Source organism: Marmota marmota, unplaced genomic scaffold, assembly GCF_001458135.2.
Source record: "Marmota marmota marmota unplaced genomic scaffold, marMar, whole genome shotgun sequence".
Lineage (NCBI taxonomy): Eukaryota > Metazoa > Chordata > Mammalia > Rodentia > Sciuridae > Marmota > Marmota marmota.
This window is the reverse complement of record NW_026000020.1, coordinates 3,575,215-3,592,235: the sequence shown is the minus strand read 5'-3', so window position 1 is coordinate 3,592,235 and position 17,021 is coordinate 3,575,215. Positions and strand designations below refer to the sequence as shown.

The following is a 17,021-nucleotide window of genomic DNA, read 5'->3' as shown; positions in this document are numbered from 1 at the left end:
GCAGTGTCCACAGACGTGATGGGCAGCAGTCTCCTGGCTGGACAGTGTGGACAGACGGTGGATTCTCTATTTCAACTGCAAATAAAAGAAGCGATGATGACGGAAGAGGAAAGCCCATGCCGAGTGCGGACGCTCACCCAGAGAGGTGTGTGGCCTTACGCGGCCAAGTGGCCCTGGTCCTGAGGGGCCTGGCCTCTTCCCAGTTAAAAGCGCCCATCTCTGACCACGGTGCTGTAGCAATGGAGGCAAAGGACCCGATGAAGCATCCTGACAGATTCTCACCTCCACTGTGGAGACTGAGCCTCAGCCACCTGGGCTTACAGATGACGTCATTGTTCCCAAGCTCTGGTGAAGGCCACCACATGCCTTGTAGGGAAATGGGTGGAGGACATTCAAACCTCCATTAGTTCATTCCCAAGCTAATCCTGCTGCCTTGCTCAGTGAACGGTTCACAGGAAACATCTCACAGTTGGATTAAACAGAACTCCTCGTTCTGATGTTAAATCCAAGATTCTGCAGCCCAGGTGCCCCAAAACTAGTTGGGCTTCTTGTTCCAAGGACATCTTTTTCCTTAGCTTTCCTTGCAACCTTGAGAATGATTAGGATGACACTTCCCAGACCCACAGAAGTGCTGGGGGCAACCGTTCTGTGGAGGGGGGATGCCCGGCCAGGCAGTGTTTTGTGGGTCATCCGGGTTTGTCTGGGGAAGCCAAACAGCGGTTCCCAACAAAGGCTCTGAGTGACTCAGCGCAGGCGTGACTCATAAATCTCCTCTTCCCTCTTGCTGATTTCTTCAGGCAGCTATTGTCCACACCCTGACCACACACTGTCACCCATCAGGTTGCCTCGTTGACTCAGGATGACACCGTGTAGCAATTTGAACTCTTGATAAAGGGGGCCCCTCGGAGGAATCTCAAGGCATGGAATGTGAGTGTCAGAGGTTGCAAGAACAAGATGTCACGTCAGGATGGCCCTGCAACCCGGGTGCTATGACTGTTTCTACTTGGGAAATGCCAATGTCCTTGTTAATTTACTTAATAACACATTTTCTGACTCTCTTTTTTCGTCCATTCCTTCATTGCCTAGGTCACCATTTCCCTGAATCATGAATCACCAGACCCTGGGAAAAAAGACGAGCAAAATCAATTCTGGTTCTAACAGGCAGATCAAATCCATCCTTGGTTCTGGAAGTTTAGATACCGTGGTAGCATTGGCCATTGGTCACAGAAACCCCATGGGTGGGGGTCTGCTTATGGGTTTCTTCTGGGAGTCCAGCTCTGAGAGGCCCCCTGTAAGAGTTCTGAGCTGTAGGTACGTGGGGATAAGCGCTGTAGTGGGCTCAGGTGGCGAGCTTGCCTTTCCCAGGTTGAGGAATGAGCCAGAACGTGATGAGAATTCCTTAGTCAAAGAGGAATCGGGATTGCAGGAGCCGCCGGCTCTCGGGTTTCACTGTCTATTTCCTTTAGACAAACTGTTTTCTCCCCAGCCAATGAATCACTGCAATCCAGAGAGCCATTCCCTGGAGAGGAAGAATCAAAATGTGGAAGTAATTTCCTATCTTCCCCAAGTGCCAAAGGGAGACAAAGTGAGTGTCGAGTTCATCAGCGACTGTTTCTTAAAACATTTTATTTCTTAAATATAATGAGGAAACATCACTGTGAGGCTCCTACATGTGAGATACAGACATTCACGCAGGAATACATGAGGTCCCCTCACCAGGGCTGACTGGGAGGACAGAAGGCATGTCCTCACTTGGTAATAAATAAACCCCATCCAACTGGGGAGGTGCATGAGCTTTTGACCTCTTTTGATTTCAACAATCTTGTTTCAATATTTTTTTTTCTTTTTAATGAACTCAATTCTCCAGGTTTTTTTAATATGGTGGGGAAGAATATTGGGATTTTCCAGCTAGCTTGGGACCTATAATTCAAACCACTTCTCAGTCAGTTTGAAAACATCATGATTTTATTTTATAAAAACACTGGCCTTGAAATACAACAGGCTTAGAGTAGTCATTTCACGGAAAATTCATGATGATGCAGAGTGACCCAGGGGGGCCTGTACGGGTTGGGTGGACGATTCTAACTTGACATCAAGGAAGAAGACCTAGTAGTGATTGACACCTTTTTTTTTTTTTAAACTAGGAATTGAACCCAGGGGGCACTTAACCACATCCCCACCCCTTTTTACTTTTTATTTTGAAACAGGGTCTTGCTAAATTCTTAGGGCTAAATTCTAAGTGCTAAATTCTAAGTGCTTGCTAAATTCTAAGTGTGCTGAGGCTAGCTTTGAACTTGCAATCTTCCTGCCTCAGCCTCCTGACTCACTGGGATTACAGGCATGTGCCACCGCAGACAGCTCTGATTGATACTTTAACATGGGCCAGCAAACTGCATGGAAAGCAAATCAGGCCCACAACTTGCTTGTATAAATAAAGTTTTATTGGAACACAGCCACACTCAGTCATTTACATATCTGATGGCTGCTTTTGACCTACAATAGCAGAGTTGAGCAGGTGCAATAAAGACTGCACGGTCTGCTTCTGGAATGTTCACTAGGTGGCCTTTCACAGAAAATCAGCCCAGCCAATCCCAGCGGTGGTAGAATGACAACATGTCTATCTGTGTATATTGTTATGTGGTCTCCTCGGGAGACCTAGGAGTGAGTTGTCAGGTCCTGGGGGGCCCTGTCACCTGCCTGATTCATTGGTTCACTGCTGACTTACTGGGAGCCCCAGGGCAGATGTGGCACAAGAAAGCAGTCTCACTGCCGTTTGCTGGGGACAGAGCTGATTGTGTACTAGGTGGCGGGGGAGGGGGGAAATATGTTCTAGAGTTCTGGGGGCAGAAAGGTCACCTGAGTCATGTAGATGTCATTTGCAGGCCTTGCTTTTGTCCTTCAATTAAAGTCCTGTATTTAAAGGACATTCTCCACCATTCCTACCTGTGTTGACTGCATCCCCGTCCATCCCTCAGGGCCTCCCAATGGCCTCCTGCAATCCTGACGGCTTACCACCGGGCAGGTCATCTGCTGGGTGCACATGGTGCCTGTCTTTCCACCATACACACACTTTCCATAGCTGATAGAAACGGTGATCCTGTTCTTCCCAAAGACATTCTGTGGGCTTAAGTGCCAGTTTCTATCGCCAGCCCTTTAACTTGTCATTACTGATACTGCAATTAACAGCAGCTAGAATCTTTAGATGACTTATTTGTGCCTGGGTTTCTCATGGATTTTCTCATTTTCTCTTACAACCAGAGGGGAGCCGCTTCCCCACTTCAGAGATGGAGAGCCAGGGCAGGATGTGCGCACTTTATAGGGTGATGTAGAGTCACTGCAGGCCAGAGCTCAAGGAGACCAACTCCAGGCCACCTGCCTTCCTCCTTCCCAAATGTGGGAGCACTGCCTCCCAGCAGCAGGTGGCTCTGCCACCTCCCTAGGGACCTCTGGGCCCACTGTGCTCCATTGGCCTTGCTGGGTGAGATCCTCAGGTTGGTCTGCTTCCAGGACCTGGCCCATTGTCACCCCTGCACCCTGCTTGATGTCTCCACAGCCCTGCCTGTGACAACAGGCAAGTGGTCCCTGGGGCAGGCAGGCCAGGCCTAGCTGGATCACCTGTCTTGGATGCCTCTGGGCTGAAAGCACCTTCCGGAAGACAGTCTGTCTTGGTTCCGGAGCTCTTCTTTGAAATGTCCAGTCTGTGTCACCCCAGAGGCCATGTCCATTTGACCCCGTGGTGGCTCTCCGGCTATGCAGAGATTGTACTCATTGGTGTTCAAGACAGGGCCATCTGTGGTGTTGCCAATGACAGGATTTCATCCTTTTATGGCTAAATAGTACCCCCTTATATAAGCACCACATTTTCTTTATCCACTTACTCATTGTTGGACATTTAGGCTGATCTGAAATCTTGGCTACTGTGAATACTACAGCAATAAATATGCAAATACAAATATGTCTTCAACATACTGATTTCCTTTCCTTTGACTATATGCCCAGGAGTGGGATTGCTGGATCATGCGGTAGTTCTATTTTTAATTTTTTGAAGACCCTCCACATAGTTTCCATAATGGCCACACTAAGACGCATTCCCGCCAACCGTGTGTGAGGGTTCCCTGGTCCCCACAGCCTCACCAGCACTTGTTATCTTTTTTTAAAATATGTATTTTTAGTTATAGATGGACACATGACCTTTATTTTATTTATTCATTTTTATATGGTGCTAAGGATTGAACCCAGTGCCCCACACATGCTAGGCAAGTGCTCTACGGCTGAGCCACAACCCCAACCCCACTTATTATCTCTTGTCTTTTGATTGTGGCCATCCTAACTGGAGTCAGGTCTCTCATAGTGGTTTTTGATGTGCAGTTCCCTGGAGATTAGTGATGATGAACATTTTTCCATAGTTGCTATCAGTCACGTATCTCCTTCTGAGGACCTTAACGTAATGGTGGACATCATGTTAAGTGAAACAGCAGACCCAGACAGACAAGGACCATAGGATCTCACTCTTATGTGGAATCCACATGGAAGTAGGGTAAAAGGGCGACCCCCAGAGTTGGGCAAGGGGTGGGGAGTACGCAGTCAGTGGGTACAAAGTTATAAGTAGATACAAGGATTAAGTTCTGGAGTTGTGTGACACTTAACGATAAGTTATATATTATATGTTACAAAAGAGCTAGAAGTTTTGAATGCTCTTACCACAAAGAAATAGTAAGCCTATAAGGTGATGGATATGCTAATTTCCTGATGTGATCATCATGCAATGTTCACATGAATCAAAACATGACACTGTACCCATAAATATGCACAATTATTATGTATAAATTTTTAAAGATTAAAAAATGCATTACATTTAAAAAAAGGAACTCCAACGCAGCCAGGAAGAAAGGATGAGGTCATTGTCACCCCCCTGAACAGGGCTGAGTGACCACAGCGTGAAGGAAAAGGGTAAGACGGTCAGGTGAGGCAGGTGTAGGAAGGACAGGACTCACCTTGAGGCCTTCCTGTGCTCCAGGAATTAGCTGGGCCCTTATTGCCCACACTGGGCATCAGCCACACTTCAGGAATGAGGGACATGGGGACTCTCCATGTTTAAGTGGCTTGCTCAAAGTCACAGAGCAATTCGGTTGGAGAAAAGTGAAATCGGGCTGACTCTGAGGTAGGAAGCCCACCCATCCTGGGCGGCAGTGGGTGGGTAGAGAGGGGCTGCCTGAGTCGGCTCCAGGAGACAGTGTCCAGGGCCCTCTGTGTCCCTGAGCCTGAGTCTGTGGCCAGGCCACGCAGCCCTGCTGGGAGTGGTGCCTCCTGACGTGTGGGCAGAGGATAACTATGGTCTGGCCACTCCGCCCGCAGAACTGGATGGAGATAAGATGAGGTCTTGCTTTTTCAGAACTTGGCAGCAGCCAGGGTTGGTGAGGGAGCCACAGGGCACGGGCTGTCATCTCTGCCCCAGTGGATCTTCCCTTTAGGCAAGAGTTCCTGCACACACAGCAGTTTGTGCTTTAATTTTGGTCACGAGGACAGAATTATATCTTCAACTCCACTTCCTAAATGCTGTTACCCTGGATTGCCCGCTCACTGAGATGTTTGTGGGAGTGAATGCTGAGCAGGCTTAGGGGTTCAGGTAAGGCTTGGACCCGGCTGTTTCCCTCCCCCTCCCCTCCCCTTCCCTTCTTCATTCCCCGTACATTTATTGAAGACCTACTATGACTCAGGAACGGGGGTCAGTGGGTTAGCCATCATGGATGGGTGAAGACCATCACACCTAACCCTGTCCATCAAAGCAGAGAGCCTTTTTTTGAGTGTCTGCTATGCAGCAGGTTTGGTGAACTTAAGTTCATTTAGAACGATCACTGTCCTTAGAGGCTGGTGACTGTCACTCCTCTCTGTTCAGAACCTCTGTTCATTCCCAGAGTGGGATGGAAATGCAGCCCCATCCCACTTGGGATGAAAAGCCACATTGCCCCTGTCTCCCTGAAGCACCTCCGTCTCTCCTCTGGCTCTGTGTCCCTTGCACCAGCTTTACCCACCACGCTGGCCTCGTGTCTGTTTTGTGCTCTTCCTGCTACCCAGGGGCCTTGCCGGAGGTATCCTCATGGCCCCTCACTTCCTGCCAATCAAATTTCAAATAGCATCTCTCCAAGGAGGTCCCCTGTGACCCCCTAAAATACCGAAGCCTGCCCCCGCCCCACTCCACCATGACCCTCCCTCACTGTTCCCTGGTTCTTTATTTTTCTCCATGGCAGTGACAAGCGAGTGGTGGCTTTATGTTCATTAATTCCCCTGCCTGTGGTTTGTCCTCTCTTGCCAACACGCACATCCCCCACCCCACAGAAGTGGCATGCAAAAAGGGGCTCTGCTCACGAGGTCCCTGTTGTCCTGCACCCTGCACATCACACAGAGGGCACAGTCGGCACTTGGGTGAATACACTTAGCAGCCGCGTCACAGAGCTTGGAAGTCGAGGCTTCTAGAAAGAGCTGTCCCGTTCGCTCACCAGAGTCCTCGACATCAATGGGACAGTTTTCCCCAAATCAATCCCTGGGTTCCACACCATGGCCACCCAGGTCGTAGCTGGCATCTTTGCAGAAATTAACAGATTGATTCTAAAATTTGCATGGAAATGCAGGATCTGGGATGGCCAGGGCACTCTGGGACGAGAACAGCACTGAGAGGCTCGTCCTACATTGATGACAGGAATTGCCACAAAACTACAGGAATCAGTGTGCTACTGGGATACAGCAAACACAGGATATCAAGGTGTCAGGAAACAAGAATTTTGTGTAAATAGCAGGTTAGTTGTATTTTCTAATGAAATGCTCATTTTGTTTCTAGGCGATGTGCCTCTAAGGCTGGGGAACAGGTCCAATTATTAATCTGACCAAAGTCCAATAATGACATATCGAAGCCCAAGAGCACAGGGGAGACAGTGTACTTGGATTAATAACTGGATCTGCTGCTTTAAATTTAGAGATTCTTCACCTGGAAAACGAATACCTGGAAAGCTGAAGAAAGATGTATTTTACATATGATGTGTTAACGTGACTCACGTACCACTTAATGATAAGTGGATTTCTGCCTTAGGCCAACAGCCATGTGACAGGTGACACAGGTACCAGGATGTGAGGAGGAAGGCACTGCCCCTCGGGGGTCTTCCACCCAAATCCCATATGCCCAGTTCAACCAGGAGAGACAGACCAATTGAAGGACACCCTACAAAAACCTCTCAAGCCAGGCACAGTGGTGCACACCTGTAATCCCAGAGGCTCAGGAGGCTGAGGCAGGAGGATCTCAAGTTCAAAGCCAGCCTCAGCAACTTAGCAAGGCCCTAAGCAACTCAGTGAAACCCTGTCTCTAAATAAACTACAAAATAGTGCTGGGGATGGGGCTCAGTGGTTAAACACCCCTGGGTTCAATCCTCAGTACCAAAAAAAAAAGAAAAAAAAAAAAAACCTTCTCAAAATGGCCAAGGTCTTCAAATCCAGGGATTTACCTGAGAGACTAGCTGAGAAGAACCTGGGAGATGTGCAAAGAAGTGCAATGGGTGGCGGCCAATGAATGGGCCCTGGAACAGAGATGGGGCAGATGTCAACCCTGAGAAGATCCAGAGAAAGCCTGGAATCTGCTTAATAATCCCGTCAGCAGTGGTTTCAATGAACCGCACCACGTAAGATGTTCACAGAAGGGGAGCGCCGCGCTTCCTGCTGTCTGAGGGGGAGGGGGAGGATGGGAACAGGAGGATGACTGAGGGTAGGTGTTCCCTTGCACCCCTTCCTGGTGGTGTCCCTCTGTCCGAGGGTGTCCCCTTCCAGATTGAGGAAATCCTCTTGTCTCCCAGCTCTGCTGTTACCAACCCCAGGGGACAAGGCTTCCTTCTGGGTCTCCCACTCCCCACCCACAGCGTGCCAGGTAAGGTCTCCTCCCAGCATCCTACCTGCGCTGTCTGGTTTCCTCGGAATCCTGGTTCTTAAGCCTCACATGGCTCAATCCATGCAGAGATCGGGAGCCAAGACCCCACTGCCTGCCTTCCTGCTTCCCTCTGGATGTTAATAACATCAACAGGTGTTTTCTCAGCTCCAAGGAGAATCTCCTCTGCCTTCATTGGAGCTCATTTTCTATTCCCTGGCACTCTGTGCTCATAAAAAAAAAAAAATCTGTTCAAAAAATTTTCTCATTGGAAAATCTTTATACAGCTGAGAACAGTCGTTATGGATTTGGTCTATTGGAGAGTGCTTGCCGGGCATGTGCGAGGCCCTAGGGTCCACCCCTAGCACTGCAAAAACAAAAATCTAAAACAAACTTCCCTGTTGTTCCTTTATTAACCCTAAACGTCTCTGTTAGTCCTTTAACCCGACCTCTCTGTGAGACCCTTCCTACTTTGCCTTTGGCTTCTCTCCAGCTCCTCCATCTCAGAAAGGAAGAGAGTGGCTCAAAAATACGATAGGACAGGAAAAGGGAGGGACGGGGAATGACATGGACCAACTCTCCTGTGTACATCTATAAAGCACTGATTTTTGAAAGCCTGTAGGTAAACTGAAGGAAGACCAGTAGGTAGAGGAAGGGGAACAGAGGGAGGGAGGAGGGGACAGGCAGGGGAGCACGGCCTTGGAAAGGAGAAATTTCAACATGATGAGCCTTGAGAAGGTTATGCTAAGTGAAGTCGGCGGTCATCAAAGACAAGCACTATGATTCCGTGTGTACGTTTGAATTTTGCAATAGAAGAGTCCTGGAGGGGGAGGGGGAGATGGAGGCCCACTTCGTGCATGCCCTAAACTGCGCACACAGATGGTTAAGGTGGTTGATTTTATCAGGTCTATTTCACCACGATTTTTTGAGTAAAAAAGAAATGTATGTGGAAGACTTAGAGGACAACAGAGGTGATGACCGGTAAGGACATCAGCAGGAATGTCTGCAGCAGGTGCTGCTGGAGAGCCTCAGATGCCTGGTCTGCACAGGGGAGCCATTCATGGGCCTCGTCTGGGTCAAGGGAGAGGAATCGGGGCAGGGACATGGGAGGGGCAGGGAAGCAGAGGAAGTGGGTGTGGACCGTCCGAGCTTCATGGATTCAGGAAATGTTTAAGGCCAAACATAAATCAGAGAAGATGGGGTTGATAAGGGAGCGCTATTAGTCATTTTTAGTGTTTGGTTTATGACTCAGCCACCCCACTCACCCAAACAGGACCCCAACACCATGTCCCTGTGAGCATGCTCCGTCCAGGGGCTGCTGGTGCAGGACACGGATGATGCAGCTCTGTGGGGTCCTCACTCCTGCTCTGGCCACTCGGGGTTGGGAGCAGAGGCCTAGGGCAGGGCATCCTCAGATGAATCGACACCAGGTTTTTAATGTCGTAAAGCTTCGAGCAGATTCCATCTGGAAGACATTAAGCACAGGCCTGTTTGCAGATGTGTTAACCCCACTTTAATTGTGATACAAACCTCAACCCTGAATGCATTTTTTTTTTTTTTTGCTGTCTGTCCCTAAATGCGCCCGCTGTTTACGGAATGGGGCGTCTCTGTAACCAGAGGCCAGGACTTCAGAATTCCTCGCGTCCTCTCTTTGGCTCAAATCCGTGCACCTTGGTAACCAAGATCACCAAACTAAATGATCTCAGGGAAAGCGCCATTAAAAAATCTCATCCAACACTCAATTTCTAGAGAAATTGCCGGTACATTTGCAAAGTGTGGGTTTCAGCGGTCTGACTTCAGATGCTCGGGGTTGAGAGCAAAGCCTTCTGGGTAGGGGTGATTCAGCTTCTCTGTGGTCCCCACCCCTACCTCAGTCACTCAGCTCCTGACACCCTCTGCCTGCAGTCCCCAGCAGGATCTGGTCTCAAGAGCCACTAGAACGTGGTGTGCTGGCTGGAGGGGAACCCCCCCCCCCCCCCGCCCCCGCCAGGCAGGTGGGGCTCTGGGAAGTGTGTGAATGGAAGGAGGGATCAGGGCCTTGCTCTGGAAGTGGAATAATCCAAGGCCTACATGGGGCAGAAGAGGAAAGCAGGTCACGGGGCCCGAGAGGCATCAAGCTAGTGGCCTGGGACAGGAGAGGCTCTGCTGTGAGGTAGGTCCTGCCGACTTAAAGCTGCAAGAACATTCCTGGGTTGTCACTCAAGGGCTCCCATCTGTGAGTCTTCACAGTCTGAGGGAAGGTCTGAGGGTGGTGCTCCCATAGGGCGGAGCGAGGTCTTTACAGCAGTTCTGGGGACCCTTGGGGACAAAGCCTTTTGAAAAGATAATGATTTTGCTTTTTAAAAACCGTGCCTTCTCTCCTGAACGTATGGTGGACTTTTCCAGAAGCTGATAGCTGAAGACTTTGTCACTGTGACGTCTGATGGCGTGTGAGACGTCTCTCAGTGTAAATCCACGTGCACAAGAGCTTTGGGAGTCCTCAGTAAATGTTGAGAGCACAAAGCGGGGTTAGACCAAAAAGTCCGAGAGCTGCGGGGGCTGAGGCATAGAATGAGACAAGGCCCACGTGTGACCACCAGAAAGACCTGGAAGAAAGAGCTGGAAGCAGACGGTGATCACCTGGGTTTTGTTTTGTTTTGCAGGAAAAACTGCATAGAAAATCTAATGGATGAAGATGAGAAAGATAGAGCAAAGAGGTAAGTAAGCGGGGCTCAGCCTCCCTGGGGGTCCTCCCCTCCGTGGGCCCGTCCATCTGTCTGACCCTCTTTTAACCAAAGAGCCAGTAAGACAGGCAGCCACGGACGTGTCTACACAGACTCCCTCCTGGATAAATGGCTGTGCCCTCTGAAGTGATTTCAGAGCAGGTCTCCCCCCCCCCCGTTTGGCTCCTCACCTGTTCAGCTGCTCACTGTCTGGCACTTGTCAGCTGGTCTGATTCCCGCGTGCCCGTGTGTCACTCCCATTACGAGGTCCTCTTTTGGGAGGCCTCTGGTTACTGCTCTCCCAGGACAGACACTGCTTGGGAAGGCAGGCTGATTGGAGCTGGGCCGTCCTGGGTTCGAGTCCTGGCTCCATTGCTGAGGAGCTCTAGGCTTTGGCTAATAACAGCATCGCCATTACCCATCATTACTGAATGTCCAGGGGGCACCCAGCCCTGCTGCGCACTGTCACCTGCTAACTGGAGTGGCACTGTGGTTGGGGTCAATGAGAAAGACTGGCTTGGCGTCTGCCATGCTGGAGCCCTTATAACCTTGTGTTGATTTCTTCGTGAGACCTGTATTGACTGCCTACTAAATATCAGGTCTAGTCACGATACGGACGTTTTGAAGGTCAAGCATGGCTGAGCGCCATCAACTTCACACAGAGTGCCCTGTAATGATGGGGTGAATGGGGTGATCAGGAGGTCCCAGCAAACTGCTAAGGTGCAGGGTGGTGGGCACAGCAATGGAGCTGTGGAAACACAGATGCCCTCTCTTGGGAAGTCAGGCATCTCAGGCCTGTGGACTAACCTCTCAGGCCTTTCTGTTCTGAGATCATTGGCTGTGTCTTCTAGGGCAGTCCCCTGTGAGCCTGCGTAGCTGAGGGGTGTGCCCATTTCCCTTCACGGAACCCATCCCTTGGTTGCTTGCAAACAATGGAGCCCTCAGTGGTCACCCAATTTGATGGCTCCAGAGTGAGTCTTTATCCATGTCACCTGGGGAGGCAGCCAGGAGAACCACACATCCTGGCCAACCCCGCCCGCACCTGCTAGATCTGAATCTTCCAGGCGCTGGAGAGTCTAGATTATTTAAAAATTCCTCCAGTATTTCCTTTTTTAAAATCAGGGATCAGAGGCGTTGGTCGGCAGGGTGGATGGAACGCTGTTGGCATGGGATGAGGACGAGGCAGGTGGAAGGTCAGCCCTACTGACTCATCTCTGCTTTTATCTTATTTTACTCTTATTTCTTATTTTCCATCTGTTTGAAAATTCCTGCAATAAAAATTCAAAATAAACGATGATGCAAATAACTCCACAGCTTATTCTGAAGCACAGGCCCTGGGCTCTGCACTTGGCATTGGGAACCAGGGCTCCCCACAGCTGAGCTGTGCAGGCTCTGCATCATTGCAAGGGTTGCAAAATCCATCTGGACACCAACAAATAGAATAAACCAGAACAGACCAGACTGGACTCCTGTGTGCTCGCCCTATCCTGTGGGCAGGCTGGACTCCAGTTCTTTCCTCTGGGTGCTTTGTCCTTGGGTTTCCTGCAGTGGTAGCCATGGGTAGAGGACTGGAGACATAACCTGGGCTCATGAATCCCAACCAACCCCTTCATGAGTGGAGACTCTGTTTTCTCACCTGCAGCAGGAAATCTGTCCTGATTTCCTCAGGGATTATTTGGGGAATTATCCATGAAGAACAGTAATCAGCTCTTTGTAAATATTGATCACTACATAGATGTGAAAGTGCACACAGTTCACAATAATACACTCTCAGGGTAACAGCAGTGGCCAGCATTCATGAGGACTTCCTGTGTACATCACCGACCCACCATCTGACCTGTCCCTCTCTATGCATGATCTTATCACACCTCTTGGAGGTGTGCATTGATGGTATTCCCATTTTACAGAGGAGGACAATAAGGCTTTAAAAGGTGGAGTAAATTTTCCGAGGTCAGAAGGCTCTAACAGTGACTGGCAGGTACCAAAGACGACCTGCATTCTGATGTGATGTGGAGTCCCTGGGAATTCTGCATTTGCCATTATCACCTTTAGTCTCTCCTTTGCAACTTCCCTGGCCTGGGCCCAGCCTGTCCACTGCACTGCTTACCTCTAAATCAGGAAGAGATACGACATATGCTTAGGCTCCGCCATCCTCAGAAATCAGCACGCACAGACGTGCAAAAAAGAAAAAAGAAAGAAAGAAATCTTGCCTATAAGTTCCTAGAAATAATCCAGTTGTATGCAGGGTCTGCTGTATTTGGATCTGGAGTGTCCCCAAAAGCCCACATGCTAATGGGTTGGTGGCCAGCCTGTGGGTGCTATTGGGAGACAGTGGAGCATTTAGGTGGGGCCTGGAGGGAGGAAGTGAGGTCACTAGGGGAATACCCCTGAAGGGCATGTTGGTCCCCTAGCCCTTTCTTCTGTCTTCGTTTCCCAGATGCCATGAGGTAAACAGCCCTCCTGTGCCTTGTCCTGCTGCAGTGATACATTGTCCCACCACAAGCCCAAACTACAGTTGCAAGTGACCATGGACTGAAACATGAGCCAAAATAAACCTTTCCTCCTTTTATGTTGATTAACCTCAGGTATTTGTCACAGCGATGAAAACTGACTAACACACACAGTTTCTTTTCATTCATTCCCACCTCCTTTCACTTTTGGCAATGGGCATATCCTCTGTATCAGTCAGTTTTTCTGTTGCTAAAACAAACTACCTGAGGCTTAGTGGCTTTAAAAAGAGAAGAAGTTTATTTAGCTTGTAATTCTGGTATGGTTTGGGAGCTTCAAGGCCATGGCACTGTCATGAGCTGGGCTCTGCTGAGAATCTCATAGCTGATGGCATCACAGTAGAAGAGAGAGAGAGAGAGAGAGAGAGAGAGAGAGAGAGAGAGAGATCACATCATAAGCCAGGAAGCCAGAAAGTGAGAGATGATAGTCTTGTCATCTCTGAGTATGCCCTCCTCCCCTTATAGGTCCTGCCACATCTTTACATCACCTTACCAGGGACCAAGTTTCCAACTGGGGAACCCTTGGGGGACAAACCTCATCCAAAGTACTGCTGCCCCACAACCCCTACTTGGAACCAACTTTGTAGAGATACTATGGAAAGGCTGCTGGTCCTCCCTCCCCTTGTCCTGGGATGGGGGCACACATTTAGGATGTTTGCTGATACCCAGATCTCTCGGCCAAGGTCCCAGTACCCTTCATCACACTGGGGGAAAACAGAACAAACCAACCCAGGATTAGATCCCCTTCAAAGCCTCTAGTTGACGGGTTTTACAGCAGCCACCTGGAGGCCCTGACATGGATTATTTGCGAAAATTTAGCCTGAGATCAAAACCTTCACAGTCTACAGAAAACGTGCCCCGTGTGAGGTGCGCCTCGGGCTTTGGGGAATTCCTGGCTCGCGTGTGTGTTGTTTGATCCTGTATCTGAACCAGGCCATGGCTCCACTTTTTTCCATGAATTTCCGTGTGAATCCAGTGGGTATTGATCGAGTGCCTTGTGTGTGTTCAGATCTCTGTGTTATTTTCTTATAGGTAAGTTGTGAAAATAGGATCCTTGTTCTCAAGAAGGAAAAAGTTTGAGAGCTGTTCAGAATCCCTGGGTGATGAAGTTCACAGCTCCCCAATTTGAGTTGTGGCTGTAGGCACATCTTTCTAATTCTGATGTGATGAAATATTGTGTGTGTGTGTGTGTGTGTGTGTGTGTGTGTGTTCCAGGAAGTGGTGTAGTGTTGCACGCTGGGCACCTGCTTAGGATCAGACAAACTTGGCCTTGATTCCTGCCCTGTTACTCGTCATGGAATCTCTCAGCCTCGGTTTCTCTTTTCATAAAATAGGCGTGATGACGGTTGCAGTTTCCTCCTAGGGCCATTGAGGGATCAAGTCTGGCTGTGTAGGAATACCTGCACATGGTGGTGCTAGGAACAGATTAACCCCCTGAGCACTCAGGGTGCCTGGAACACTTCACACGGAGTAACTCTCCAGTCTTTATCCCCCGCCCCCCATAGGCCATTACTAGCCCCATTGTACAGATGAGAAGCCCAAGGCCCAGGGATCACACCGCCAGTCAGTGTCGGGCAGGGGTTCAAATTCCAGCACCAGGTTCTACAGTCTGGGTTCCTCTGACATTCGGGAAAGGAAGCTGTACCTTTTGCTTCAGTGGGTTCACCAGGGGTAGGAACAGTAACTGCTGATAGAAATCTTGCTTTCCAAAGAAATCAGGTGTCTGTAACTTGGCAATATCATAAAATATAGCTTATCCCATTTCTTTTTTATTTATTTATTTTTTTAAAATATTTATTTTTTAGTTGGACACAATATCTTTATTTATTTAGTCTTTATGTGGTGCTGAGGATCGAACCCAGGGCCTCGCATGTGCTTTTTCCTTTTCTTGATGCAAATGAAGAAACGGCTCCTGGATTCCTTTCTCCTTCCACCAGTTCTGAAGGAATACGCCATCTTCTCTCCAGTTGCCTAGAAAGTTCTCTTTCCGTATCCCTGTGCCTTTGGTTGAGGGAGGAGGGTGGGCCGGGACTCTGTGGTTCTGCTGCCCTTTGTTTGTGAGAATCAAGAGTGTCGGGAAGGATTAGCTGCTTCTTGGGGTTCTCAGTACAGGGAATGCTGGTTCTGAAGCACAGGCTAATCCTTCTCTCATTCTTTGATCCTAATCCTGTCTCAACACTGAAAAAAAGGTTCAGGCAAGAGGGAGGAGTCGAAACATAAAAAAACCTTTGTGCAAAAGCAGATGTGTCCAGAGGGACAGTTTTTGCCATTTGCAAACAGATTATTTCTTCTAGTCCCCGCAGGAGAAGAAGAGGGAGATAGGGAGGTCTGTGGATGTGGACCAGCCACTGAGCCCATCCTGTCTGCACTTAACAAAGTCCTGTGGTAAGCCAGTAGAAGCTACAGAGGGGGACACGTACGTAGTAGCATTATCCTGTCCTCAGAGAGCTTTCAGATCTTGGGCCGGGTGCTGTGGGCGCTTACCTGGAATCCCAGCAGCTCCGGAGGCTGAGGCAGGAGGATCGAAAGTTCAAGGTCAGCCTCAGCAACTTAGTGAGGTCCTGAGCAACTTAGCAAGACCCTGTCTCCAAATAAAAAATAAATAGGGCTGGGGATGTGGCTCAGTGGTTAAGCGCCCCTGGCTTCAATCCCTAGTACCCGCCCCACCCCAAAATGTGTAAGCTGAGCCTTCTTAGCCAGTGTACACAGAGAAAGTAATATGGTGAAGAGGAAAGACTGATCTCATTTCGTTTCTATCTTGTCTTAGGATATAAATTCTGTAGGGATGAAAGGAAAGGGCTGTCCGTGAAAGCTGCAGACAACTGGCCGGGTTTCAATCCTGGGCACGAGGGCCCCACAGGCAGGCGCTGGGCCTTGTGCAGTATACATTAATGCCCCCAGGTTATGCTACATTGTGCTAATTTTGCTGGAATTTTCTTTCCTAGGCTAAAGATTGAATTTGCTGTACGTCTTCATAAACTCCTGCATGGGGTGGGGGTGGGGGTGAGGAATGGCAGTCACAATTCTTTGAGGCTTCCTCCTCGTTTGTTTTGATGGCGATTAAGGCAGCAGCAGGCATCACAAGAACAGGAGAGGTAACAGGACACGCGATTTATTTATATTACCCTGTAATTTCCAGATGAGTGATTCTGTTCTCAAAACAAAGGGATAAGTAGAACTGTGCTTGCAGGCAGAATGCTAATTCTTCCCGTGGCCCAGTAAACAGCAGTATGGAAAAAGCGTCTCCCTTTTGCTGGGGCGTTTGGCTTTTACCCTGTTGGGGTCCATTGGTGGCTAAGAACTGTTGTCAGGGGAGAAATCTATGTCTGGCAGGCTTAGGAACTTGCTAATGTCTTAGCTCAGGGAGGGTGGGAGCTTGTCTGGGGGCATTCTGAGGCAGAGGGCCATTTACTAAAAACCCGTTCAATAATTTCAATACATTGAAAATGGATGAAGGATGGTCAGAAGGCCGCCATCTTGGAAATGCTGCCTTTCTTTAGAAAAAGCCAAAGGCTCCTTTTAGGATTTGGGTGATGGCTTCCTGAGGCTCGTGCTCCAGTTAAATGCTGCCAGTGTAACCGTTAACTAAGAATCACTGTGAAATTAGGCCAGCTTCCCATCGGGACCCAGACATTTTCTGATAAAGGTGGTTAAGAGTAAAGATGTTCCCATTACATCTCGGGAGCGAAGAACAGCCTCAGAGGCTCTCAGTCACCCCAAAACACGCTGCCAAGTCTCTGTAGGGGAAATATAGTGTTCCCCGAGTCCTCCTTGAGGTGAGGATGGCACCAGCCTGACCCATCCTGCCCTCCATGTGGAGACTTTTCTTCCAAACACCTACATGACATCTTCTTGCACCCAACTAATGTAGGGCTTTGAGCTCAGTGCTGTCCCCAAGCTCCAGTG

The 17,021-nt window shown here is 49.2% G+C and overlaps 1 protein-coding gene across 1 annotated transcript in view; it reads left to right on the top strand.

Moving 5' to 3' along the window:
* Window positions 1-9,065: 9,065 nt before the first annotated feature.
* Window positions 9,066-17,021, top strand: part of Npas2 (neuronal PAS domain protein 2) — an 83,705-nt gene continuing 75,749 nt past the window's right edge. The window contains exons 1-2 of the mRNA XM_048810401.1: window positions 9,066-10,058; window positions 10,549-10,602. Coding sequence (XP_048666358.1) covers window positions 10,571-10,602 — 32 coding nt within the window. The 5' untranslated portion in view covers window positions 9,066-10,058; window positions 10,549-10,570. The remainder of the gene's footprint in view (window positions 10,059-10,548; window positions 10,603-17,021) is intronic.